Source organism: Pogoniulus pusillus, chromosome 26 (assembly GCF_015220805.1).
Source record: "Pogoniulus pusillus isolate bPogPus1 chromosome 26, bPogPus1.pri, whole genome shotgun sequence".
Classification (NCBI taxonomy): domain Eukaryota; kingdom Metazoa; phylum Chordata; class Aves; order Piciformes; family Lybiidae; genus Pogoniulus; species Pogoniulus pusillus.
In genome coordinates, this window is record NC_087289.1 from 13,709,815 (window position 1) to 13,735,683 (window position 25,869).

At 44.9% G+C, this 25,869-nt stretch overlaps 1 protein-coding gene across 1 annotated transcript in view; it reads right to left on the bottom strand.

The window, feature by feature from the left end:
* The window catches only part of DNER (delta/notch like EGF repeat containing), a 107,594-nt gene that overhangs the window by 11,841 nt on the left and 69,884 nt on the right, over window positions 1-25,869 (bottom strand). Inside the window, exons 5-9 of the mRNA XM_064165101.1 lie at window positions 20,589-20,734; window positions 15,591-15,744; window positions 12,692-12,805; window positions 6,352-6,576; window positions 2,320-2,442 (exon numbers count right to left, since the gene is read on the bottom strand). Coding sequence (XP_064021171.1) covers window positions 2,320-2,442; window positions 6,352-6,576; window positions 12,692-12,805; window positions 15,591-15,744; window positions 20,589-20,734 — 762 coding nt within the window. The remainder of the gene's footprint in view (window positions 1-2,319; window positions 2,443-6,351; window positions 6,577-12,691; window positions 12,806-15,590; window positions 15,745-20,588; window positions 20,735-25,869) is intronic.

The following is a 25,869-nucleotide window of genomic DNA, read 5'->3' on the forward strand; positions in this document are numbered from 1 at the left end:
AACCTCCTCCCTGGGCAACCTATTCCAATGCCTGACCACTTAACATCTGGCACAATTCCAGATCGTTTCCTCTTGTCTTATGGCCTGATGCTAAGGAGAAGAGACCAACCCCCAGCTCGCTCCAACCTCCTTTCAGGGAGTTGTAGAGAGCAATGATGTGAATTAATCAAGCTCAGTCACCAGGAAAAACTGCCTGCAGGATGAGCTTCCTGTGGCAGTTTCCACAGCTCAGGAAAGATCTCACCTGGAGGTGAGGCCTGTGAAGAGCTGGTCTTTATCAGCTTTTTGTCTGTGGTGCCACTCAGTCTAGGGTTCTTTGCTTGTGAAAACTGGCCCTCAACTAACTGAGCAATTGACCACAACCAAACCAACAGGGGTACAAATGGAGTTCTGCTATGGAGGGGAGTGCTGTCTCTTGCTATTACTGCATGGAAGCAGCCTTTGCAGCTCAGAACCTCTCCCCTTTAGAACAGAACTTAAGGAATCTCACACCACCTCCTGCCTTGGTGAGTACAGATACATAGATATCCTGGGTACCCATGGGAGGTTTTCCTTTTATGACTGAGTTGTCTGCACATTTTGGTTCATCTCTGTGCTAGTTTGAAGCAAGCTAGAATGTTTTGGTAACAGAACTAGATAACGGGCAGTGAAATGAAAAACAAGTGATGTCAACTTCTCTCATAGTCTCGCTGAGAACTCTGGGAAGAAGAAGAAAACATTCTCCATTTTGTCTCTCACTCTTGCTTTTGCCTTAGACCTGGTCACATCTCATTAACCCTGCTCCTACTAACCTTGCTCCCTAACCTCTTGGCTGCACCTCTCTTCTTCCTGAGAACTGGGGTAAGGTTGAGAGGGCCGGGGGGAGGTGTTGGGGTGGTTTGAGAGCCCCTCCTGGGGACTCAGGTTTCTGGGAGGGGAGTTGTGCTTTTATATTGTTTATCCTTTGTATATTTTTGTATATAACTGTATATAACTGTATATATTGTAAATAGCTGCTTGTAAATTCTGCTAGCTGTAAATAAATTGCTTCATCTATAATCCCAGGGTCCGTCTGAGTTAGCTGGGGCAAATACAAAGTGTGGGAGGGGCGGGGTAACCCCCAAACCATCACAATCTCTCCAAATAGTTTATTAGTTGGGGAACATTTTTCCAACAACAGCCAAACCTGTAATTTCATTCTGTTGGAAGGAGAGCAGATTTAATAAATCAGTGGCTGTGAGTCACCTGTTTTGTGTGTCTCCTTCACAGCAGTCCTCCACTTTCTTCTCAAGCAAGATGTGCTGCACGCACAGTGCTCTCAGCTGTGCGTGCAGGTCAGATGGGAACAGAATACCAAGTCATAACATTATGGTTAGTGCTCTTTAAACTGTCAGGAAAAGCTGAGGGTCATTTCCTCACCAAGCCTTTAAAATGATGAATTCTCTATTTATTGTTGAAGTGCAGTGCAATCACCAGCATGAAATACAGACTTAGCCTCAAGCAGCTGTAGTGAGCGTTACTTAGAATCATAGAATCAACCAGGTTGGAAGAGACCTCCAAGATCTTCCAGGCCAACCTAGCACCCAGTCCTATCCAGTCAACTAGACCATGGCACTAAGTGCCTCAGCCAGGCTTTTCTTGAAGACTTCCAGGGACGGTGCCTCCACCACCTCCCTGGGCAGCCCATTCCAATGCCAATCACTCTCTGTGCCAACAACTTCCTCCTAACATCCAGCCTAGACCTCTCCTGACACAACTTGAGACTGTGTCCCTTGTTCTATTGCTGGTTGCCTGGGAGAAGAGGCCACCCCCCACATGGCTACAATGCCCCTTCAGGTAGTTGTAGACAGTAATCAGATCACCCCTGAGCCTCCTCTTCTGCAGGCTGCACACCCCCAGCTCCCTCAGCCTCTCCTCATAGGGTTTGTGTTCCAGGCCACCACCAGAGGGACTACTGGATAAAAGGAGACATGCATGGAAGAAACACCTCCCGTTCTTAGACCTGACAAGGAAAACCCAACTTTTTGTTAGAATTAGCAATGAATATGGAATAGAGTAGGATATAAAATAGAACACTGAAAACAAAAGGTGTGCGTTAGGGTAGAGCAGAGTCTCCCCACACACCCAGGCTTGTACATTGCTTGATTCCTGCAACTCTATTAAAAGCCTTCACTTGCATGAACACAAGTTTATGCCTGTTCTTTACGACACTTAAGACATAGTCACTCTATCTTCAATACAGAACAGAAAGAAGATTAACATGAGTAACATGTAAAAGCTGCATCCAGAGTCTTCTCCCAGCAGGATCTGAAACAATACATGCCAAAGATCCCATCCTACCTTCGTATTCAGCGAGGCACAGGCAGTCGTAGCCGTTGACCCGGTCTCTGCAGGTGGCCCTGTTCTGGCAGGGGGCAGAAAGGCATTCGTTATATTCCTCTTCACAGTAAAGGCCGTGGTAACCTACATCACACAACGAGGAAACAGAGCAAGCTAGGAGACGCTTCCCAGGAAAAGCGATAGTCAGGCGACTGTAGCCTATGGGCAGATGCTTGCTAATTGGAGTACACCGTGCAGAAAGAGAATGTACTAACAGGCTGATTTTGAAGTGAAAACTACCCAAAACGTCTTGGAAACGACACATCCTGAGAGGAGACCCAGTGCTAAACCACAAGGAGGCTGTAAGCAGAAGGCTGGTGATCAGAGCCACGGGAAACAACGTGAATACATGCAAAAGCACCAAGATGAAGCTGTGCTGCTGTAACCATCTGTTAAGCTGCATGAGCTAAAAAATCAACTGCAGAGGAAATAGGCTGCATGGTATTACACTGCAGAGGAAATAGGCTCCATGGTATTACTTCTGAAGTCTCAAGCACTTTTCATATTCTGTGGAGTTTTTTCTGACACCCCTCAGTTGTTTTTCTTTCTCCCCTCAAATATGCTCTATGTGCTGTCTATTTAGAAAGTAGAGGGCAGGTGTTAATGTCTGCACATCTGCTTTCAGTTTCAAGCTCCATATCCCTATGCCTTTAAGGAAGCCTAATGTAAAACTTAGCTGCAACATCAAATTTCTAGACAGATTTCTTCACTTTAAGAGGAGAAAAATATACAAGATGAAGGGATAAATATGAAACTCTTTAAGTTTTCAGTTCTAAAAATGAGTTTAGGAAAACAGCACCTAGCAATTTCAACTGCCTGCAATTAAGGTATTTTGTCAGACCCAGAACTAATTGATAAGACTCATGGAATGGTTTGGGTTAGAAGAAACCTTAAAGATCATCTAGTTCAAACCCCACACACACCATGAGCAGGACACCTTCCACTCAATCAGATTGCTCAAGGTCCCACCCAACGTGGCCTTGAACATTTTCAGGGAGGGGACATCCACAGCTTCCCTGGGCAACCTGTTCCAGTGTCTCACCACCCTTGCTGTAAAGAATTTCTTCCTAATTATCAACTGATGGGAGTTCTAGTGTCTGCTCCTGCAAAGACAGGATATGCCAGCTCTATTTAAACAGGATTACACCTGTTGCTCTTCAGCTCAACACCCAGTCCCCCTCTGTGAGGATTCCTCCGTTATGCAAACAAATAGCAAATCAATCAAAACACTTCCAAAAAGGAAGACTGAAAATTTGCAATGAATCAATTATCATCTTCACATCCTCAAGCATACAAAGCAAACCATGTGTGAGGAAACACTCTTTGGCATTGCACAATGACATTATTCAGATGAAAATTGCCCACACCGTTCACAGAAATGGATGAGCTGAAAACATTTTGAGGTCACTGAAACATCTGGAAGCAGAAAATTTTGGAACTAAGTTTTTTCCAACAAGCTTTATAAAACTTAAGTCACATAATCACATAATGCCAGGTTGGAAGGTCTGGTCCAAGCTTTCTAGGTAAATCAAGTTGAAATGAGATGGCCCAGCACCCTTTCAAGCTGAGTTTTCAAACTGTCCACTGTAGGGGAACCCACTGCTTCCCCTGGGGCTTGATTCCAACTTCCAGATATTCTCCTGGGGAAACATTTTCTTCTGGTGTCCAGTGAGAATCTCCCCAGGAATAACTTGTACGCATTGCCCCTTGTCTTTTCCATGTGACTTCTCATAAGAAGGGAGTCTCCATCCTCTTGGTAGCCACTCTTTATACACTGGTACACAGAAATAAGGTCCACCACTCTCCCAGTCTTCCTTCATATGGCAGTCCCCCTCGACCTGGTTGCCATGCTATTCTTGATGCACCCCACAGGCCTTCCTGGCCACAAGGGCACATTGCTGGCTCATAGTCATCCTGTTGTCTACCAGGACTCCCAGGTCCTTTTTCTAAGGGCTGCTGTCCCACAGATCATCATCATCATCTGCAAGAACCCTGCTATACAACATAAAGGCTCACGAGGAAGCATTTGGAACGCTGAACCCCATTCTTTTCTTCCCACATTTATTGATTTAATGACCAAAGGCTTACTTTCAAAAGACAATTCATGGGATGGAATGTGTTGAATGTTGTCATCCTTGAGCAGTTCTGTTTTCAGTCTCAACATCTGGAATTTCTTTGAAGATCACATGTACCTCTTACAGAAAGCAATGCTTTAAAGTGCGCACTTGATATACTGTCCAAAACAAGACCTTAGCTGGTAATTCTTCTATCTTCAGAGAGCAGGTTTGTAGGCTACAGGATCTTAGATAAAAGCTCACTCCTTTCAAGGATAGTGAGAGAGTTGTCTGCATTGCAGCATGCTCTAAAGCTGTGAGAAGCCGGGGGCAGAAAGCAGTGCCATCTTTCTTCCTCAGAATGCCAGTAACAGACTCACCACCTCTAGGACTAATTCCCTACTTCAGGCAAAACTTTTGCCATGGGTAGGATATTCACATGTCCTGTTAACTGCGAAGGGAAAGAAAAGAGCTGGAGAATTTGGACTGGTTCCCCACAAGGCAAGGAAAAGCAAAGCAATAGGGAGCAGGTAAAAGGACACACAAGGCACAGTATTGTGTATATGTAGCACAGAATTGTTTTGGTTAGAAAAGACCTTTGAGATCATTGAGTCCAACCGTCAACCTAATACCACCGTGGCCATTAAACCATGTCCCAAAGTGCCATGTCTGCACATTTCTTTAACATCTCCAGGGAGGATGACCCCACCACCTCCCTGGGCAGCCTCTTCCATTGGCTGACCACTCTTTTTACTAATATCCAAGCTAAACCTCCCCTGTCACAATTTCAGGCCATTTCCTCTTGTTCTATCACCTAGGGAAAAGAGACCAACCCCGACCTCACTACAGCCTTCTTTCAGGTAGTTGCAGAGAGAACCACTTTCTCAAGCACCTTTCCCCAAAAGCAGCTTGAACGTTTAGGTGCAGAAGGAGGAGCAGGGCCACAGTGCTATGGGGAGCTGCCCCAGCCCAGCTGAAGCTGCAGCAAGCAGCATGGTGTTCATCTTTGCATCACAACAAAGCTTTAGCTCCTCCGTCTCCCTGCCCTGTGCAAGGCCTGGGCTGCAGCAGCACCCAAAATGCCACCGTTTCCATCCCCTAATCCTGTGGCACCCTTGGTCTTCCTTGTCTCTCTTTTTGAAACTGGGGGTTATGTTCCCTGTGAGTTGCAGGCAGTGGGAGCTCTTCACCAGAGCACAATGACTTCTCAAATATGATAGAATGTGGCATTGCAACTTCATCTGTTAGTTCTTCAGGATGCATGGATGGATCTCATCAGGTGTCACGGATGTGTACAGCTTCAGGTTCATTAGGTGGTCTTGAATCTGTTCTCTTACAGTGAGAGGATCTTGATTCTCCTGGTCCCTGTACTTGACTTCTGCAACCTGGATGATGTGGTTAGATTCCTTACCATTGAAGATGGAGGCAAAGTCATTGAGTACCTCAGCCTTCCCCACATCTTGTGTGACCAGGTCTCCCATTTCCTTCCAGAGAGGGTCTACATTTTCCCTGGTCTTCTTTTTGTCGCTGACACAAAAAGTTTTTCTTGTTATTCTTGATGTTCCTGGCCAGATTTAATTCTGTCCTGGGCCTTAGCTTTCCTGGCCTGATCCCTGGCTGCTTGGACAGCTTCTTTGTTGTCATTCCAGTGACACTGCTACCTCACCTTAAAATGATTTCTCCTGTAAGGCTATGATTTTGTAATGCAGCTGTAGGTATCAGCCAAGCCATAGAGAAATCTGTGGCTATTTTCAGTGCTCACCCTGCAGTTCTGAATTTGCTGTATGGAATGTGTAGAAGGAATATGTATTATTCTAAACAGGCAGAATATCTGCTTAGTACACTGAACTGAAACAATGGGAGTACTTTTCAACTACAAATGGATCTAGATATAACAATATTAGAAGATCTACACAGCAAATCACTGCTTGGTACAAACCAGGGGTACAGAGGCATCTGTAGCTGGTTCCAACACTGCGACAAGTGCCATGTGCACAAGGATTGAGAGCACAGAAGTCAATCAGCTGAGCACACGTGGGTCCTGTAAATCCAGGACTACAACTGCAGGAGAAGGCATGTCTGTCTGCGTAACAGGTTCCATTGTTCTGGCAGGGAGATGATGCACAAGGGTCTATTTTGTCTTCACAAGAGGTTCCTAAAAACCCTGAAAGAAATCAATGGTTTTGATAAGCATTCTGCTGTGCATACAATTTTAATAACTAAAGCAAGCTAGAAGTAAGCCATTGATATATCACAGAATCATAGAATCAGGAAGGTTGGAAAAGATTTCTAGGATCAAGTCCAACTTTCTAATCAACAGCTCCATGACCACTAGACCATGTGCCAAAGTACCTTGTCTGCACGTTTCTTTAACACCTCCAGAGATGGTGACTCCACTGCCTCCCTGGGCAGTCTGTCCCAATGCCTGACCACTCTTACAGGAAAGAAATCCTTCCTAAAATGCAACCAAAACTTCCACTTCCACAGCTTGAGGCCATTACCTCTTGTCCTGTCAGTACATGGGAGAAGACATTGGCCAACGCTGGCCTGACTCCAGCCTCCTTTCAGGTAGCTGTAGAGAGCATTGAGGTCTCTCCTCAGCCTCTTCTTCCCCAAGACTAAACAACTCCATTTCCCTCAGTCTCTCCTCACCAGAACTGTCCTCCATATCCTACACCAGCTTCATTGCCCTTCTCTATAGCCACTGCAACACTTCAATGCCTTTCTTATACTGCGGTGCCCCACACTGGACACAGTACTTCTATTCCCATTCATAGAATCATAGAATCAACCAGGTTGGAAGAGACCTCCAAGATTATCCAGTCCAATTCTTTAGTTCTACAAAATGAGAAAAACTTCCTGTATATATTAAATCCTAATTTTACCCTTTAAGGTGATGTGATAAAAGACATTTTAGCTAAAATCATACTACCATGAATTGCCAAAATATCTGTGGAAGCTGACAGTGCTTATCCACTTTCTGAATATTCCTGCTGAGAAAAGCAGAAGTACAATATGAAAATAAGAAAAGCAAAAATGGACCCTTTTCCACTAGGGTTTATCTCTGTGTTAAGAGCAACAACTGCTAAAGCAGCACCTGAGTTTACTTGAGCTTCAATCATTAAGAAGAGTATGTTTTACAAGAACATACTTCTCATTAGCAGGAGAGAGCACAGAATGGTTGAGGTTAGAGGGGACCTTAAAAAGCATCTAGCTCCATCCCCTCTGCCATAAAATAAACTGCCTAGAGACTGATTTTTTTACAAATTAGTCAAACATAACCCAGCAAGAGAACAGGCAAGAGCCTTCTGCCCCCTTCATTGTGTTATCCTACAGCTCAGATTGCTTCATGGGCTGTGTCAGGACCCCCTGCACATGTGGAAGAAGGAGAGCTTACAAACAGGTGCTGTGGAATCCTGTATTAGAGGTTCAGATTGCTTCATGGGCTGTGTCAGGACCCCCTGCACATGTGGAAGGAGAAGAGCATACAAACAGATGCTGTGGAATCCTGTATTAGAGGTTCAGATTGCTTCATGGGCTGTGTCAGGACCCCCTGCACATGTGGAAGAAGGAGAGCATACAAACAGATGCTGTGGAATCCTGTATTAGAGGTTCAGATTGCTTCATGGGCTGTGTCAAGATCCCCTGCACATGTGGAATAAGGAGAGCTTACAAACAGGTGCTGTGGAATCCTGTATTAGAGGTCTCTCCTGTAGATGATAATTGCATAACCATCAGAAACTGAAAGTAACAGAAACCCTAAAATAAAGAATCTAATTCTAGCAATGGTCTGTTGACTAATTTAAAAAGATCCTCTACTGTCACTAGAAAATTCTGGGCAGATTTAAAAGAATCTACAAGGACTTTTAACTGCTTTCAGGGGGAGATCAGCCACTGAGTCCAGCAAAATCTCTACACTAGCTCTGAAAGCAGATTAAAAAGGATCAAAGAGATCTGAGGTCACAGGATGACACTAATGCTGCTTTACTACAACCTTTGCAATAGACTTCCCTACAAAGAGGAGCTTCCTGGCAGATGGCTGATGTTTCAAGTGACAAAGCACTTTAAGAACATATGCAGGTTTAAAATACACTAAAACATGTTGTCCTTGTGCTATCTTTGACTGCACTGTGAAATGTGTTTAGCTGATTCTGGAAACTTAAATCTTCTCTATGGGTTAGATATCTGAAAATACTCCAAGTATCATCAGCTACACAGGATCACAGGACATAAGGGGTTGGGAGGGACCCAAGGAGACCACTGAGTCCAACCCCCCCTGCCAGAGCAGGACAATCCTATCTAACACAGATCACAGAGGAGCACATCCAGACAGGGCTTGAAAGGCTCCAGAGAAGGAGACTCCACAACCTCTCTGGGGAGCCTGTTCCAGTGCTCTGTGACCCTCCCAGTAAAGAAGCTCCCTCTTGTGTTGAGGCAGAACCTCTTGTGCTGCAACTCACACCCATATGAATTACAGATGTGAACTGAAAGTCTATTATTTTAGCAGTCTTGAATGTACATTTAGGTCCTTATCAATAAAACTGTTGAAAACAAATACTGCAAACAACTAATTTAAAAATCAAATTCAAAGGACTACTGATTGAAAACAGAATCAAATGCTGGAGGTAAAAATAATTAAAAAGCCAAGATCATTCAGCTGTGGATAAATATCTCCTGAACTCTTCTTCAGCCAGCTAACATGAACCCAACCCTGCATCTAGGTCATTATTGGTGTAATAGAGAGAGCAGTGAAATGTAAAGACCACTGGTGATTTGAAAGATCTGAATGCATAACTTAGCAAGAGAATAATATAGAAGGAGAAAGGCAGAAAATGTTTATACTGCTAAACCCCACAATAGAGCATGTGTGCTTAAATGGGTCAGACCTTTTGGCTGAAAAGAAAAACAGAAATATTGGAATCATAGAATCAGTCAGGGTTGGAAGAGACCACAAAGATCAGCCAGTTCCCACCCCCTGCCATGCCCAGGGACACCCTACCCTACATCAGGCTGCCCACACACTCATCAACCCTGTCCTTAAACACTTCAATGCATGGGGCCTCAACCACCTCTCTGGGCAACACATTCCAGGCTCTCACCACTCTCATGCTCAACAACTTCCTCCTCATGTCCAGCCTGAACCTACCCACCTCCAGCTTTGCTCCATTCCCCCCAGTCCTGTCAGTCCCTGATATCTTGAAAAGTCCCTCCCCAGCTTTTTTGTAGGCCCCTTTCAGAGACTGGAAGGCCACAAGAAGGTCAACTCAGAGCCTCCCCTTCTCCAGACTGCACAGCCCCAACTCTTTCAGTCTGTCCTCACAGCAGAGCTGCTGCAGCCCTCTGAGCGTCCTCCTGGCCCTTCTATGGACACACTCCAGCATCTCCACATCCCTCTTGGAATGGGGGCTCCAGAACTGGATGCAGTCCTCCAAGTAAGGTCTGACCAGAGCAGAGCAGAGCAGAGCAGAGGGGGAGAATCACCTCCCTGGCCCTGCTGGCCACACTTCTGCTGCAGCCCAGGCTCTGGTTGGCTTTCTGGGCTGCAAGTGCACACTGCTGGCTCATGTTGAGCTTCTCATCCACCAGCACCCCCAAGTCCCTTTCCTCAGGGCTGCTCTCCAGCCACTCACTGCCCAGCCTGGATTTGTGCTTAGGAATTGAATCAGGTGATACTCTTTATACAATGCTACAGACCTCCAGAGCAGTGATAGAAACTAGATCAGAAAATGTTTTCAGGTAGAAAAGCTCTGGATAAAAAGACCAATTTGTCACTGTGGTGGGATGTGAATTACTTGGCTACTCAAAGCAGGAGAGGAAGTCAAACATTCCCTAACCATACTGTACAACTACATTTTATACAGTCTGTAGAACAAGCAGCTTGCTTCCAAGTATTACACAAATACAGAAGAGAGGAGAAAAAAGGTCTGTGAATTACTGAGTCAGGATTACAAAACCTTTAGATCTGAAATACAGGAGTAAGTATTAAAAGAAAACACAGGAACTCTATGAGGTTTTTCCCCATAGAAAATGGTTCTGTGAGGACAGATAAGAAGTCTGATGGTCTGTCACCGGAGTTCAGTAGAGGGATAAAAAGATACTCATCATAGAGAAAGAAGAAATCATTAAAATGTAGCTGTAAGATTTTGACTGAAATTCACCCCAGCTAAGTCTTTATGGATGAAGATGAACAATCTTTTTTTAATCCTCACTCCTTAGCATTGCTTAAGCTTCCTCATTATAAATTTGAGTAGAAAATCCAAAGTCCTCTTTAGTACAGGCGAAGCAACAACTTCAGGTAGCAGTTTATTGTCTGACCCCTTCCTCTTGACATCTGCTCCTTAGATACTTACAAACATTAATAAGATCTCCTCTCAGTTTTCTCTTCTCATTGGAATGGGCTGCCCAGGGAGGTGGTGGAGGCACCATCCCTGGAGGTGTTCAAGAAAAGCCTGGATGAGGCACTTAGTGCCATGGTCTAGTTGACTGGTTAGGGCTGGGTGCTAGGTTGGACTGGATGATCTTGGAGGTCTCTTCCAACCTGGTTGATTCTATGATTCTATGATTCTCCAGACTAAACAGCCCCAGGTCTCTCAGCCTCTCCTCCTAAGATTCATATCTGATTTGGGTTTTTCAAGTGCCTCAGATTTTCCCTTCTGTGAGTTATCATATGAACCACAGATCTCATTTGAAACAGAAACTCACAATCTCAAGGTCATCCCTTGTTTTTTTTCCCCATCTCATTCCTTTTTTTGCCAACTTTTTCTTTCCCCTTCATGACACTTTCCATGTTCTTTTATCTTTTCTGTCTAACCACATTCTGTCTCCAGGCTTTCATTTGTTCCACATACATCAGCTCCCTGGCTACCTTCCCCCCCACTGTGCTGAATTAGCAGTACAGAAAGGGAGGCCTCTTCTCAACAAGCAATTAGCAGTAAGCGCAGCAGGAGAATAGCAGCAGAGCAAGAGACCCTACTTAAATTAGAAATCTCTATGATAGGTTTTTGTCATGGAAAATTTGAGGCCAGGCTAAAAATAGCAGATCTGCAAGTTATTGCATCTGCAGTTCTCAATTAACTACTTTTTGTTGTCTTTACAAAAATAACCAAATCTCTTCAAAACTCAAACTGCAGCTCTCAAAATATTCCTCTGTGAGAGGATAATACCTCAAAGGAAGGAAGAAGAGGCATTGGAAAGGCAGTCATTAATAAATTTAGACAATCTATTTTGTTAAATCAGCCTTTTCCTTCCATGAGATATCTGAATTATCAGAGAATCACAGACTGGCAGGGGTTGGATGGCATCTCTGGAGATCGTTGAGTCCAACCCCCTCTGCCAAGGCAGTTTCACCTAGAGAAGGTGACACAGGAACACATCCAGGCAGGTTTTGAGTGTCTCCAGAGATGGAGACTTTACCACCTCTCTGGGCAGCCTGTTCCAGCACCCTTAAATCAAAGAAGCTCCTTCTCATGTTTAGGTGGAACGTCTTAGACTTGAGTTTGTACCTGTTACCCCTTGTCCTGCCACTGGGTGCCACTGAAAAGAGACTAACACCCACCCTTGAAGCATTTATAAGCTCTCACATTTATGAGCTCTCTCCTCACTCTTCTCTTGTCCAGACTAAAAAGCCCAAATTCCTTCCTCATAAAGGACCTGTTCCAGTCCCTTAATCATCTTTGTGGCCCTCGAATTCCTCAGCTCATTGGCATTAGTCGATGAGGTGACAGAAATAATTCTTTTAGTTCTGAATTATTGCTCTTACACACATTTCAGTGAACTGACCCACATGCAGACATATGGAAACACAATAAAAGAGGCATGATTTTCTCACATCCTCACTAGAATCATGGAATCAACCAGTGGGACTGGCTGATCCTGGTGGTCCTTACCAACCATAGCGATTCATAGTGCTTAGATGTTGTGCTGAGGGATTTGGGTTAGTCAGGGACTTGTCAGTGTGAAACTAATGATTAGACTCAATGGTCTTGAAGGGCTTTTCCAGTCTAAGACATTCTGTGAGTCTGTAACCAGGTTGGAAGAGAACTAGACAAGAGAAAAATGAGACCACACCCTGTCTCCTCAGACACACTGGGACACTAAGCTCCTACTACACTTCACTCCTGATTATACAAAGATTTCTCATCTGGATTCTTAATTCTCTTCACAGATATGGCCTAAGGCAGAACTTTAGAAGTAGTTAAATATATAAATACATCTGGAAAATCACATTAAGTACACTTTGCAGTTTGTATGAGGTACTGGGCTAGGACTTTGCTGCTTACCTTCTGGGCACTGACAACTGAATCCATTGATGTTGGATGAGCAGGTGCCCCCATTTTGGCATGGCTGCTGGATACAATGATTGATCTCTGACTGGCACAGCTCTCCAGTGTAACCTACAACCAAGCACACAACACTCAGCAAACACAGTGAAAATGAGGGTTTGGCACAAAATGTATTACTAGGTCATTCAAACAGTACCCTTAGTTTTCTTGAGTAAAACTAACCAAATAAAGAAACAGATTCCAGAACACTCTTCTAATTTCTTACAAAATGAGGCTTTTAGTTGGAACTTATACTTCACTGGAGAAACATTAGTGGAAATGAAGAGAATGTAGCAATTGGATTTTAATAGCAGCACCATTCTGACAGCAACAGTACAATGGAGGTTGGAGCTGGGTCCTCATCAGCACCCACAAAGCCAAAACACAGAACTAATTTTCCAATGGTTTTCAAACACATCGAGTCAAATCTTTAGCAAGGCTTTAAACAAGACCTGAAGTGCATATGTTGAGTGGATGTCTTTTGCCACTTCTGGGCCACATCTACCTGGAAGCTGTGAAGAACTGCTCAGCACAGTTGCAAACTCTCCTAAACAAGCTCTTCTTGTTTAGAGAAGGGTGACAAAGCTGGTGAGAGGCCTGCAACACAAGCTCTGTGCAGAGAGGCTGAGGGAGCTGGGGGTGTGCAGCCTGCAGAAGAGGAGGCTCAGGGGGGACCTCATTGCTGAGGGAGGTTGTAGCCAGGTGGGGGTTGGTCTCTTCTCCCAGGCAGCCAGCACCAGAACAAGGGGACACAGTCTCATATTGTGCCAGGGGAGGTCTAGGCTGGATGTTAGGAGGAAGTTGTTGGCAGAGAGAGTGGTTGGCATTGGAGTGGGCTGCCCAGGGAGGTGGTGGAGTTGCCATCCCTGGAGGCATTCAAGAAAAGCCTGGATGAGGCACTTAGTGCCATGGTTTAGTTGGCTGGATAGGGCTGGGTGCTAGGTTGGTCTGGATGATCTTGGAGGTCTCTTCCAACCTGGTTGATTCTATGATTCTAATATGAAGTGTCCAAAACCAGCAAGACTACTACATCAACTGATTTCTTTCATCTAGAGGCTTCATATTTTTTCCAAGTTCTCCCATTCAGCTCACTATCTTTATGAATCATGACACAGCACTGAATATACTTAACTCATATAAACACCTCTCCATCTTCAAACTGTTACCAAGTTTGTGAAGGCTAAAAATTACTCTGGAATTCAATGTGTATTCAAGAGAATGTTGGCATAGAAAGGCAGAAATGATTGTGGTGCTCCAAAGGTTACTATGAGAATGTAATTTGCAACTGTCACTATAGCTTGTGGCAAAACTCAGAGACAATATTCTATGTCAGCTTTAGGAAAATAATTATCTCCTCTCTTCTTACTGGCTGCAGGGCATATTTGTCCACTTGAAAGAGAATATGATTCAGGGATTTTATAGCAAATATAGCACAAGTGCTACAAATTAAAAGGTGTTAAGCAAACACCCTGAGGGGGAGAAAAATACCAGCTTTCTGGTGGGATGCACATTAAGAATCATTATACCCATTCATTTTGTGCTGACATTTATGTTCATAACATTTTTACTATCAGGAGTCAGGAAATCTGATACTATTCACATACAGATGTTTCTGAGACTTCCATATGGATAGAATCACACAGAATGCATAAGGCTGGAAGGGACACTCAAAAGTCCACTTGTCCCACCCCCCTGCAGTCAGCAGGCACATCTCCAACCAGATCAGATTGCTCAGGACCTCATCCAGCCTGACCTTGAATGTCTCCAGGGATGGGGCCTCAATCACATGAGGAGAGGCTGGGGGACTGGGGGTGTGCAGTATGGAGAAAAAGAGGCTCAGGGGTGACCTTGTTGCTGTCTACAACTACCTGAAGGGAGGCTGTAGCCAGGTGGGGTTGGTCTCTTCTCCCAGGCAACCAGCAACAGAACAAGGGGACACAGTCTCATACTGTGCCAGGGGAGGTCTAGGCTGGATGTTAGGAGGAAGTTCTTCCCAAGGAGAGTGATTGGCATTGGAATGGGCTGCCCAGGGAGGTGGTGGAGTTGCCATCCCTGGAGGCATTCAAGAAAAGCCTGGATGAGGCACTTAGTGCCATGGTCTAGTTGGCTGGATAGAGCTGGGTGCTAGGTTGAACAGGATGAGCTTGGAGGTTTCTTCCAACCTGGTTGATTCTATGATGCTATCTCCAGGGAACCTCTTCCTAGTATTTCACCACTCTCATTGTGAAGAGCTTCCTCCTGATGTCCAGCCCAAATCTACCCCTGGCCCAGTTTAAAACCACTGCCCCTTGTCCTGTCACTGTAAGCCCTTGAAAACAGTTCTTCCCCAGCCGTTCTGCAGGTCCCCTTTGGATGTCAAATTGCTGCTATAAGGTCTTCTCGGAGCCTTCTTTTATCCAGGCATAACAGCCCCAATTCATTCAGCTTGTCTTTGTAGGAGAGGTGCTCCAGTCCACCCCTCCTCCAGATCCACTCTCCCAGGTCTATGTCCATCTCATACTGGGGGCCCTGGAGCTGGACACAGTAGTCCAGGTGGTGCCTCACCAGGGCAGAGTAGGATACATTTATGGTAGTTAAATTCTTATTTACCATTAAAAATAAATCCACAGGCAATGGAAATACAGATCTCCAAGTTATGAATAATTCACTCATTAAATGTTTCAGGTTCAGATGTGCCCTTTCAATGGCATTTTTCACAGATGAAGCATCTCCTACGTCCTTTTAAACACTGCCCTTATGTTGTTGTATTTTCTTCCTCTCCTAGTATCTGAAGTGGCACAGTTCATTTGCTCTGCAAAAGATATGCCCTGAATGCTAAACCAAACATGCATTATTCAAAGTGTAACACAAAACCTACCAGCGGAGCAGCTGCAGGTGAAACTGGTCCCGTTGTGTTTCTGCGCTACGTCGTTGCAGGTTGCGTTGTTGTGACAGGGCTGGCTATGACAAGCATCAAACTCTTCACACTGGGAACCTTCATACCCATCCTCACAGTCACAGAAAAAAGTAGCCTGGGAAAAAAAAAACACCACAAAATCAAACCAGGATATGTATCTTACAGTCATAGAATAGGTTAGGTTGGAAGGGACCTCAAGGATCATCCAGTTCCAACCCCCTGCCATAGGCAGGGACACCTCCCACTAGAACAGGTCACTCAAGACCTCACCCAACCTGGCCTTCAACACCTCCAGGGAGGGAGCAGCCACAGCCTCCCTGGGCAACCTGTGCCAGTGTCTCACCACCCTCACTGCAAAGAGCCCTTTCCTAACATCCAGTTGGAATCTCCCCTCTGCCACTTTAAATCCATTACCTCTTGTCCTGTCATTACAAGACTTTGTCAGTAGTCCCTCCCCAGCCTTCCTGTAGGCCTCCTTCAGATACTGCAAGGCCACTATAAGGTCTCCTCAAAGCCTTCACTTCTCCAGGCTGAAGACCCCCAACTCTTGTAGCCTGTCCTCATAGCAGAGCTGCTGCAGCCCTCTGAGCATCTTCATGGCCTCCTCTGGACTGGCTCCAACAGTTCCATGTCCTTCTTGTGCTGGGGGCTCCAGAACTGCACACAGTACTCCAGGTGGGGTCTGAGGAGAGCAGAGCCAAGGGGCAGAATCCCCTCCCTTGCCCTGTTGGCCACACTGCTCTTGCTGCAGCCCAGCACACAGTTGCTGTCTGGGCTGCACTCCCACTGCAGGCTCATGTTGAGCTTTTCATCACCCCATCATCATCACTTGGCACTGGTCTCCAGGTGGACATTGTGCCCTTGATCACCACTCTCTGTGTGCCACCATCCAGCCAATTCTTTATCCAGCAGTGCTCCACCCATCCAGTCTGTGTTTTTCCAGTTTGGTAACCAGGATGTCATGTGGGACTGAGTCAAATGCCTTAGGTTCAGGTAGATGATGTCAGTTGCCCTTCCCTTGTCCACTGCTGCTGTGACTTCATCATCATAAGCCACTCAATTTATCAGGCATGATTCGCCCTTGTTGAAGCCATTGCTGGGTACCACTAATCACCTCTGCTTTGTTTTCCATTTGCCTTAGCAGAGCCTTCAGGAGGATCTGCTCCATGATCTGCTCAATGTACTGCACAATACCATTCCAAAGATCAGGTTTTCATAGAATACCCTACTGAACAAAGATGGGTTTGCTGTTTTCTCAGTCATAACAACAGTGGCTGCCATAAGTACAACTGCACAAAGTTACTCTTTGAAATACTAAACCTGCATCCACTCTTCAGCTGAAATCTTTTATGATGTCAAATGATTTTACTCCATGAGGAGACTCAGATCACATCCATAAAATCCAAGTCACTGTGCATTTTTTAATCCCATTCCAGATATTATCTTTGTAGACTGGAGTAACTGCTACAGTAATTAATCTGCAGATTTACCCCAGTTTTTGGCCTCTCACTACAGGAAAGACATTGAGGTGCTGGAGCATGTCCAGAAAAGGGCAACAAAGCTGGTAAGGATCTGGAGAACAGGTCTTGTGAGGAGCAGCTGAGGGAACTGAACCTGTTTAGTCTGGAGAAGAGGAGGCTGAGAGGAGACCTCACTGCTCTCTACAACTCAATGACTTGGGGGTGTTGGTGGACAAGAGGATGGACATGAGCAGACTGTGTGCTCACAGCCCAGAGGGACAAACATCAAAAGAAGTAGCCAGCAGATCAAGGGAGGTGATTCTGCCACTCCACTCTGCTCTGGTGAGACCTCACCTGGAGTACTCTGTCCAGCTCTGGTGCCCTCAACATAAGAAGGATATGGGATCTGATGGAGCAGGTCCAGAGGAGAGCTACAAAAATGGCTGGATCACCACTCCTGCAAGGACAGCCTGAGAGAGTTGGGGTTGTTCAGCCTGGAGAAGAGAAGACTCCAGGGAGAACTAATAGCAGCCTTCCGATATCTGAAAGGGGCTACAAGAAGGCTGGAGAGGAACTGTTTACAAAGGCCTGCAGTGACAGGATGAGGGACAATGGTTTTAAGCTAGAGAAGAGTAGATTTAGGTTAGGCATTAGGATGAAGCTCTTTACTGTAAGGGTAATGGAACACTGGAACAGGTTGCCCAGGAAGGTAGTTAGGGCCACATCCTTGGGAGATAGTCAAGGTTGGACTTGACAAGGGTCTGGGCAACCTGATCTAATGAAGGATGTCCCTGTGCACTGCAGGGGAGTTGGACTAGATGATATTTGGAGGTCACTTCCAACCCAACTTCTGTGTGGGACTCTGGGCCATGGTCTAATGGTCCTGGAGATGTAGGGTAGAAGGTTGGACTTAGAAGGCTTTTCCAAGTTTAATGATTCTGTGATTCTCATCTGTGGTATACATTTAGACTGTCTCTCTTTGTCCATTAAACACTAGATGGCAACATCACTCATTTCCAAGGCACATCATTAGGGACTGGGAGGCATTCCAATGCACAAATACTGCAATATGTAACACAGAATGGGCATGGGACTTGAAGCAAAAAGATGGGGGTTGTATTGTAGCTTCTATTTTGACTCATGTTTGCTTCAGAAGATTAAAAATCTGTCTCCTAAGGAGAAAAAAAGTAATGTTCTTCATACAAATAAAAACCTTTATGCAGAGAAATCCAGGTTTCAATTTCCTCTCTGGATGGGGGTGTGTAGGGGGTGTATAACAGTAGGCTGTGTTAACCTAGGACAGTCAATATTTGGCATCCCAACTTGCACCACAAAAGCAGCTGTCTTAACCCTAGCTATTGTGGGCAGGAGACAGAAAACGTTTGAGATAACCAGAGGATTCAGTTAAGGCCTGAGGCTTGTTATGGTAGTTTTATATAGGTGTGTGTGAGGGGGGTTAACCCGTGGTGTATTTGGTTTCATGAGGCAGGCTGCCCGGGGAGGTGGTGGAGTCGCCATCCCTGGCGCCATTCAAGGCAGAATTGGATGTGGCACTTGGTGCCATGGTCTAGCCTTGAGCTCTGTGGTAAAAGGTTGGACTTGATGATCTATGAGGTCTCTTCCAACCTGGATGATACTGTGAAATATGCTGGGGTCCTGTGTGTGTTCGCTGTAGTGCTGAGCGTGTTAGAGGCTAAAGTGAGCCTAATCAGGCATGAATGGCACCAGCCTTGGAGGTGTTCAAGAAAAGACTGGATAGGGCACTTGGTGCCATGGTCTGGTTGCCTGGCTAGGGCTTGGTGCTAGGTTGGACTGGATGAGCTTGGAGGTATCTTCCAACCTGGTTGATTCTATGATTCTAGGATTCCTTCTAGACACATCTCACAATATCTGCTTCCACACATCACCTCCAGCATTTGAAAATGTCATTTTTGAGAAACAAACACAGATACCTAATCATTGCAGACATTAGGATTGATGTGCACATATAGATGACTGCAGCCATTTAATTATTGCTGTTACAATTCAAAATGTCATTTTTCTATCAAATGTGCTTAGGGAGAATTTAAAGCAGAAAATTGGAGTAGATGAACCAACAGTGAATTCCCTAAATAAGCCAAATTTTCTGTACTCACAGCTGCTAATATTTACTCAACAGTTACTATTGCTTTTCTCTCCCAAATGAATGTCAGTAAAACCAAAGATTTAATTGCATGTATTCGTGCTGTGACTTGTAACCCATGAAAGAAACCCAACACAAGTGGAAGGTAACAGAGAACACACGGTCTCCTTCACAGAATCATACATATTCTAGCCATGCCTTTCTGAAGTTAAACCCTGGAAGATGCATTATAACTATGAAGAAGAGGTCTAGCTAAACTACTGTAGTTCAAAAGAGCTTTGATAATCTTGCAGGACATATAACAACTGCCTAGAGACTGCTGCACAAAGAGGCTTGTAGAAAGAAGAGCAGAAAAAGCAGCAGTAGAAATGAAGAGCAGAAGCTGCATCAGCTAAACTAAGGTCTACTTAAGAGCACTTTCTACAGGCACCTGGCCTAGTTTTTCCAAATTGCCACAACACATGAGTTCAAGAGGAGAAATGGCCTAATGTGATCATCACCCAAGTTGTCTTACGGTGGTACCTGCCACCAGAATACACAGGCACAACTGTTTGCAGCAGAGTGATCACAGTATCATCAAAGTTGGAAGAGACCTCACAGATCATCAAGTCCGACCCTTTACCAGAGAGCTCAAGGCTGGACCATGGCACCAAGTGCCACGTCCAATCTTGCCTTGAACAGACTGCAGACTGAACATACTTGGTTCTTATTGTCTCATGTTAGCAGATGGCACAAAAAATTCAGAGTGGCCACTGGAATTGTTGTCACTGTTGTAGCTCTCAGTGTACAGGAGAAAGCTGTAGAGGAAGGTTCCCAAACGTCACCAGGTTATGATGTTCTGCTTCTTCTCATAATTATGCTCAGACAGTTCCATTGCACTGATCAGCAACTTGCAAATGAGCAGTTACTGAGGTGTGGAAAGAGAAGTACTAGATTAAAGCAGACCTTACAACAAAAAGTTGAAGACTTAAACTGTAATACACTGGTCTGGAGACTGGGGATTCCAAGTGCTCACTGCATGCTCCTTGTCTCCATGGAATACTTGAGTAGTGATGGTAAGATGCAATACACATTCCCTTAGACCTGATATGAGTAACTTTTTTTGTTGCAAGGGCAGAGTGTATATATATATATATATATATATATTTGTATAAATATATATATATATATATTTGCATTCCATATCAGTTATTTCCTTCAAGTGCTTGATTTTCACTAATAGTAACTAAATATATTGTCATCTGCTAGTAACATCTGTGAGCTTTAGAAGACTCCTACACAGAAGCAGTGTATGCACATGCCTTGGACCAAATGCAGTTCCAACTGCATTGATACTGTCATGGAATTTCCACACCACAGGGGGGGGTTCCACCTTACCTCATCTGGTTTGGTGATGCATTTTCCTCTCTCTGAACACGGGAGGCTGTCTGGATGGCTTCCCACAGGCGTGCAGGTGCTGAGCTTCACAACCACAGTCAAGCGCAGAGCCACAATGCACTTAGTAACAGAATCATTCAAAAAGCCTTGAAACAGAAACACAAAACCCAGTTCTTACCAGGTGAGAAAATGCACTGATACATGCCTGACGCTGCCCCACTAGACAAAGAAGTACAACTGAATTGGAAAGTAACTGTCAGTTAAGAACATCATTGCTCATATTTGATAGACAGCTCTCTAAATTTAATTAGAAGATAGATTGGAAACAAACACTATCTGGTGAGGCACTGGAACAGGCTGCTTGGGAGGTGGCACAGTCACCATCCCCAGAGGTGTTCAGAAAACTTGTGGACATGGCACTTCAGGACATGGTACTTCAGGACATGGTGTTAGGTAGAAGGTTGAACTTGATCTTAGAGGTTCTTCTCCAACCTTAATGATTCTATTTAGATTACCAAAAGGCAGACAGACTAGCAAAGCAGATGTACACCCAAAACTCAAATCTGCTCTCATTTTCTAGGTCTCAAATCGTAGAATCAGTCAGGGTTGGAAGGAACCACAAGGATCAGCTACTTCCAACCCTCCTGCCATGGGCAGGGACACCCTACCCTACAACAGACTGCCCACAGCCTCAGCCAGCCTGGCCTTAAACACCTCCAGGGATGGGGCCTCCACCACCTCCCTGGGCAACCCATTCTGTGCTGAACACCACTCTCATGCTCAACAACTTCCTCCTCACATCCATCCTGAACTTACCCACCTCCAGCTTTGCTCCATTCCCCCCAGTCCTGTCACTCCCTGATAGCCTAAAAAGTCCCTCCCCAGCTTTTTTGTAGCCCCCTTTCAGATGCTGGAAGGCCACAATAAATAAGCAAATGTTTTTGCCTGCTACCTTTTGATACACCAAGAATACATTTCCCTGCGTTATTTAATGACAACAAATACTGAAATAAAATTCAATGCAGAAATGGAGCTTATATGAATGTCTAAAAGTTATGTCAGAGTACAGAAGCACACAGATCATAAACTGTTCTGCTAGCAACAGGCAGACAATCCTTTTGGCTATATTTTTAATGAAGTTTTCAAGAACATATACCCACAATTTGACAGCATTTCTTTGTGTAGCACAGAATGGTAAGGGTTGGAAGAGACTTCTGGAGATCATCGAGTCCAACCCACCTGCCAAGGCAGAGTCACCTAAAGAAGGTTGTACAGGAACACATCCAGGAGGCTGTTGATTGTCTCCAGAGATGGAGACCTCACCACCTCTTTAGGCAATCTGTTCCAGTGCTCCATCACCCTTAAAGAAGTTCCCCCTTATGTTTAGATGGAACTTCTTATGTTCAAATTTGTGCCCAATGCCCCTTGTCCTGTCATTGGGCGCCACTGAAAAAAGACTGGTTCCATCTTCCCAACACCCACCCTTGAAGTATTTATAAGCATTTATGAGGCTCCCATCAGACCTTTCCTTTCCAGACTAAAAAGACCTGATTCTCTCTCTTTTCTCATAAGGGAGATGTTCCAGCCCCCTAATCATCCTTGTATTTGCAATTATTGTCTGATCTGATCACTCTGTAAGGTCATACACCAGATACAGATGAACAAAACATGACATTTGGAACACCTGACAAGGAAGAGGAAAATTAATGAATCTCTGGATAGCATCTGTAATTGCATGGAACTAAAATAGTTGGCTGGCAGCTATTAAAACACAGCGCAGCACAACGTCCCTGTTGGCCATATCTCTTAACAGACCTAGCTGGAAAATAAAACAGAAGACAGCAGAAAAGATAAAACAAGGCACAAACACAGCCCATGACATGTACAATTAAGTCAGAGTTTATGTAAAAATACATATACCCTGGTCCTTCCCTGGTGCCTGAACTGTGCTGTTCCACTACTGAGACTGAGAAGAGGACTTTGGCACCAGTGTTGTAGCTTTCCCCCAGCTTGTGAGACCTTGGCCCCTCAATTTAAGAAAGATGTTGAGGTGCTTTAACGTGTCCAGAGAAGGGAGTTGAGGGAGCTGGGGCACAGCCCTGTGAGGAGAGGTTGAGGGAGATGGAGGTGTGCAGCCTGGAGGAGGCTCAGGGCAGACCTCGTTGCTCTCTACAACAACCTGAAAGGAGACTGTGGCCAGGTGGGACTGGCCTCTTCTGCCAGGCACCCAGGGACAGACCAAGAAGACACAGCCTCAAGCTGTGCCAGAGCAGGTTTAGGCTGGATGTTAGGAAGAAGTTCTTCACAGCAAGTGTGATTGGCATTGGAATGGGCTATCCAGGGAGGTGGTGGAGTCATCACCCCTGGAGGTGTTTAAGAGGAGGCTGCATCAGGCACTTGGTGCTATGGTTTAGTTAATTAGAAGGATTAGGTGATAGATTGGACTCAATGATCCTAGAGGTCTTTTCCAACCTGGTTAATTCTGTGATCATCCCCTATGACCACAGTGATTAGACTGCTGGGTTACAGCCATCCATGTGTGTCATCAATTAGTTGTTTTCTTCTGGGACCTTGTGGCAGAATGAATGTGCAGTGACATAAAAAGTGTGAGTTTGGTCCGCTGTGTATACTGTACAGAGAGTGTATGCAAAAGAAAAACCTGCCACAGATCCTTCCAGAAATTGTCAAACTTAAATTTGACTTCACTGTCCTTAAAGTAAGCAAGCTTCTAAGATACAGATACAGAACTTTTGCAGGCCTATGCTTTAAAGCAGTAACAGTGAAGAGATGCAGGAGGTGTATGCATCTTTCTTCTCGTACTTCCCGCTTCATTAAATTCTGAAATCCATTTATAACCTAAAACTTCAAAGATGCAGCCTGAGCTTCTTGCATTATAGAAGAGAGATAGGATAACAGTCATATCATAGTATCATAGTATCATCAGGGTTGGAAGAGACAACCAGGAAAAAAAAAATGTCCAAGATAGTATTTGTACTAAACAGTTATAAAGCAAAGTTTCATGAAACACTCTGAATCGTAGAATTTGGTCATTTGGAAAAGACCTCAAAGATCATCAAGTCCAAGAGCCAACCTAAGACCAACCATGGCCATTAAACCATGGCCAAAATTGTTACATCCACATGGTTCTTGAATGCCTCCAGGAATGGTGACTCCAGCACCTCCCTGGGCAGCCTGTTCCAATGCCTGACCACTCATCCAGGAAAGATGTTTTGTACTTAAATGTGTCCAGAGAAGGGCAACAAAGCTGGTGAGGGGCCTGGAGAACAGCCCTGTCAGGAGAGGCTGGGAGAGTGTAGCCTGCAGAAGAGGAGGCTCAGGGCAGACCTCATTGCTCTCTGCAGCTACCTGAAGGGAGGTTGTAGCCAGGTGGGGGTTGGTCTCTTCTCCCAGGCACCCAGGGACAGAACAAGAGGGCATAGCCTCAAGCTGTGCCAGAGCAGGTTCAGGCTGGATGTTAGGAAGAAATTCTTCATGGAAAGAGTGATTGGCATGGGAATGGGCTGCCCAGGACAGGTGGTGGAGTCCCCATCCCTGGAGGTGTTGAAGAAAAGACTGGATGAGGCACTTAGTGCCATGACTAGTTAATTAGAAAGGTTAGGTGATAGGTTAGGCTCGATGATCCTAGAGGTCTCTTCCAACCTGCTTCGTTCTGTGATTCTAAACCTCCCCAGCACAATTTCAGGTAATTTCCTCTCATTATATCACCTGGTACTAGAGAGAAGAGACTGACTCCCACCTCACTGCAACCTCCTTTCAGGCTTCACAGCCTACTCTTGTTCAGACTTAAACAACCCCAGTTCCTTCAGCCACTCCTGACAGGACCCTGTTCTCTAGGCCCTTCACCAGTTTTGCTGACCTTCTCTGGACCTGCTCCAGCACCTCAATCTCTTTCCTGTGTGATCTCTTCACTGCAGGTAAATTCCTCTTCCAGAGCAGACACTGAACATCACTTGCATTCAGCATATGAAAGTGGCAAGCATGACCTATTCTACAAACTCCACAGAAAAATGATCTGAAGGCTCCCATTCTTTGTTCTTCATTTATAGATTTCACTTCATAGAATGCCAAGTCACTTGAACAATTAGCTGTCTATGCTACAAACTGTGATCCCTAAACCATATCTTCAAAGGAGGAAAATCTAATGGTCAATGTAGATCGAGAGGCAATGCTTAAGGTGAGGACACATTGGCTTAAATAGTCTAAAATATCAGATTTTGAAAACAATGCAATGAAATGAAAAAATCTTACTGAGTATGGTTCCAAATGTCTAGCAGCCTGTTCTGGCTAGCAAAGAATATTGTAATCTGTTGAATTGTAGAATCATAGAGTAAGTCAAGGTTGGAAGGGACCACACGGATCAGCCAGTTCCAACCCCCCTGCCATGGGCAGGGACACCCTACCCTAGAGCAGGCTGCTCACAGCCTCAGCAAGACTGGCTTTAAATGCCTCCAGCCATGGGGCCTCAACCATCTCCCTGGGCAACCCATTCCAGCCTCTCACCACTCTCATGCTCAACAACTTCCTCCCCACCTCCAGCTTTGCTCCATTCCCCCCAGTCCTGTCACTCTCTGAGACCCTAAAAAGTTCCTTCCCAGCTTTTTTGTAGCCCCCTTCAGATCCTGGAAGGCCACAAGAAGGTCACCTGGGAGCCTCCTCTTCTGCAGACTGCACAGCCCCAACTCCTTCAGTCTGTGCTCACAGCAGAGCTGCTGCAGCCCTCTGAGCATCCTCATGGCCCTACTCTGGACACACTCCAGCATGACCACATCCATCTTGTGAAGGGGCTCCAGAACTGGATGCAGCATTGACCTCTTCAAAGCAAGCCAATTTATTCTGGCCTCACTACACACTCCATTTCTAGCCATCTGTTCAAAGATGCAGCCAGATTTCCTTTAACAATTGAACGTGATTGTCACTGGCAGTCATGCAATTAGAAGTGAATGCTTGTAAGAATGTGATCTTTAGAAAATGTCTTTGGGTTCACTTTTGCTTTTCTGAAACAGATTGTTACATATTCTTCAGGACAGTTCCCTAAAGGAACATTAAATCAACCTTCTTTGTACTTTACATCTTGTTACTATTTTGGTATCAAAAGCCTTCTGGCAAATCAGAGGGGAAAAAAAATCATTATTCTCTCTGGAATGCCATATTTTTTCCTGTAATTCCTACCTACCTCATCTAATTTCTAAAGACTAGGAAAATAAAAGCATGGCTATTTATTTTCACTCTATAGAAGTTGCAGACAACTTTCTGAGATCTC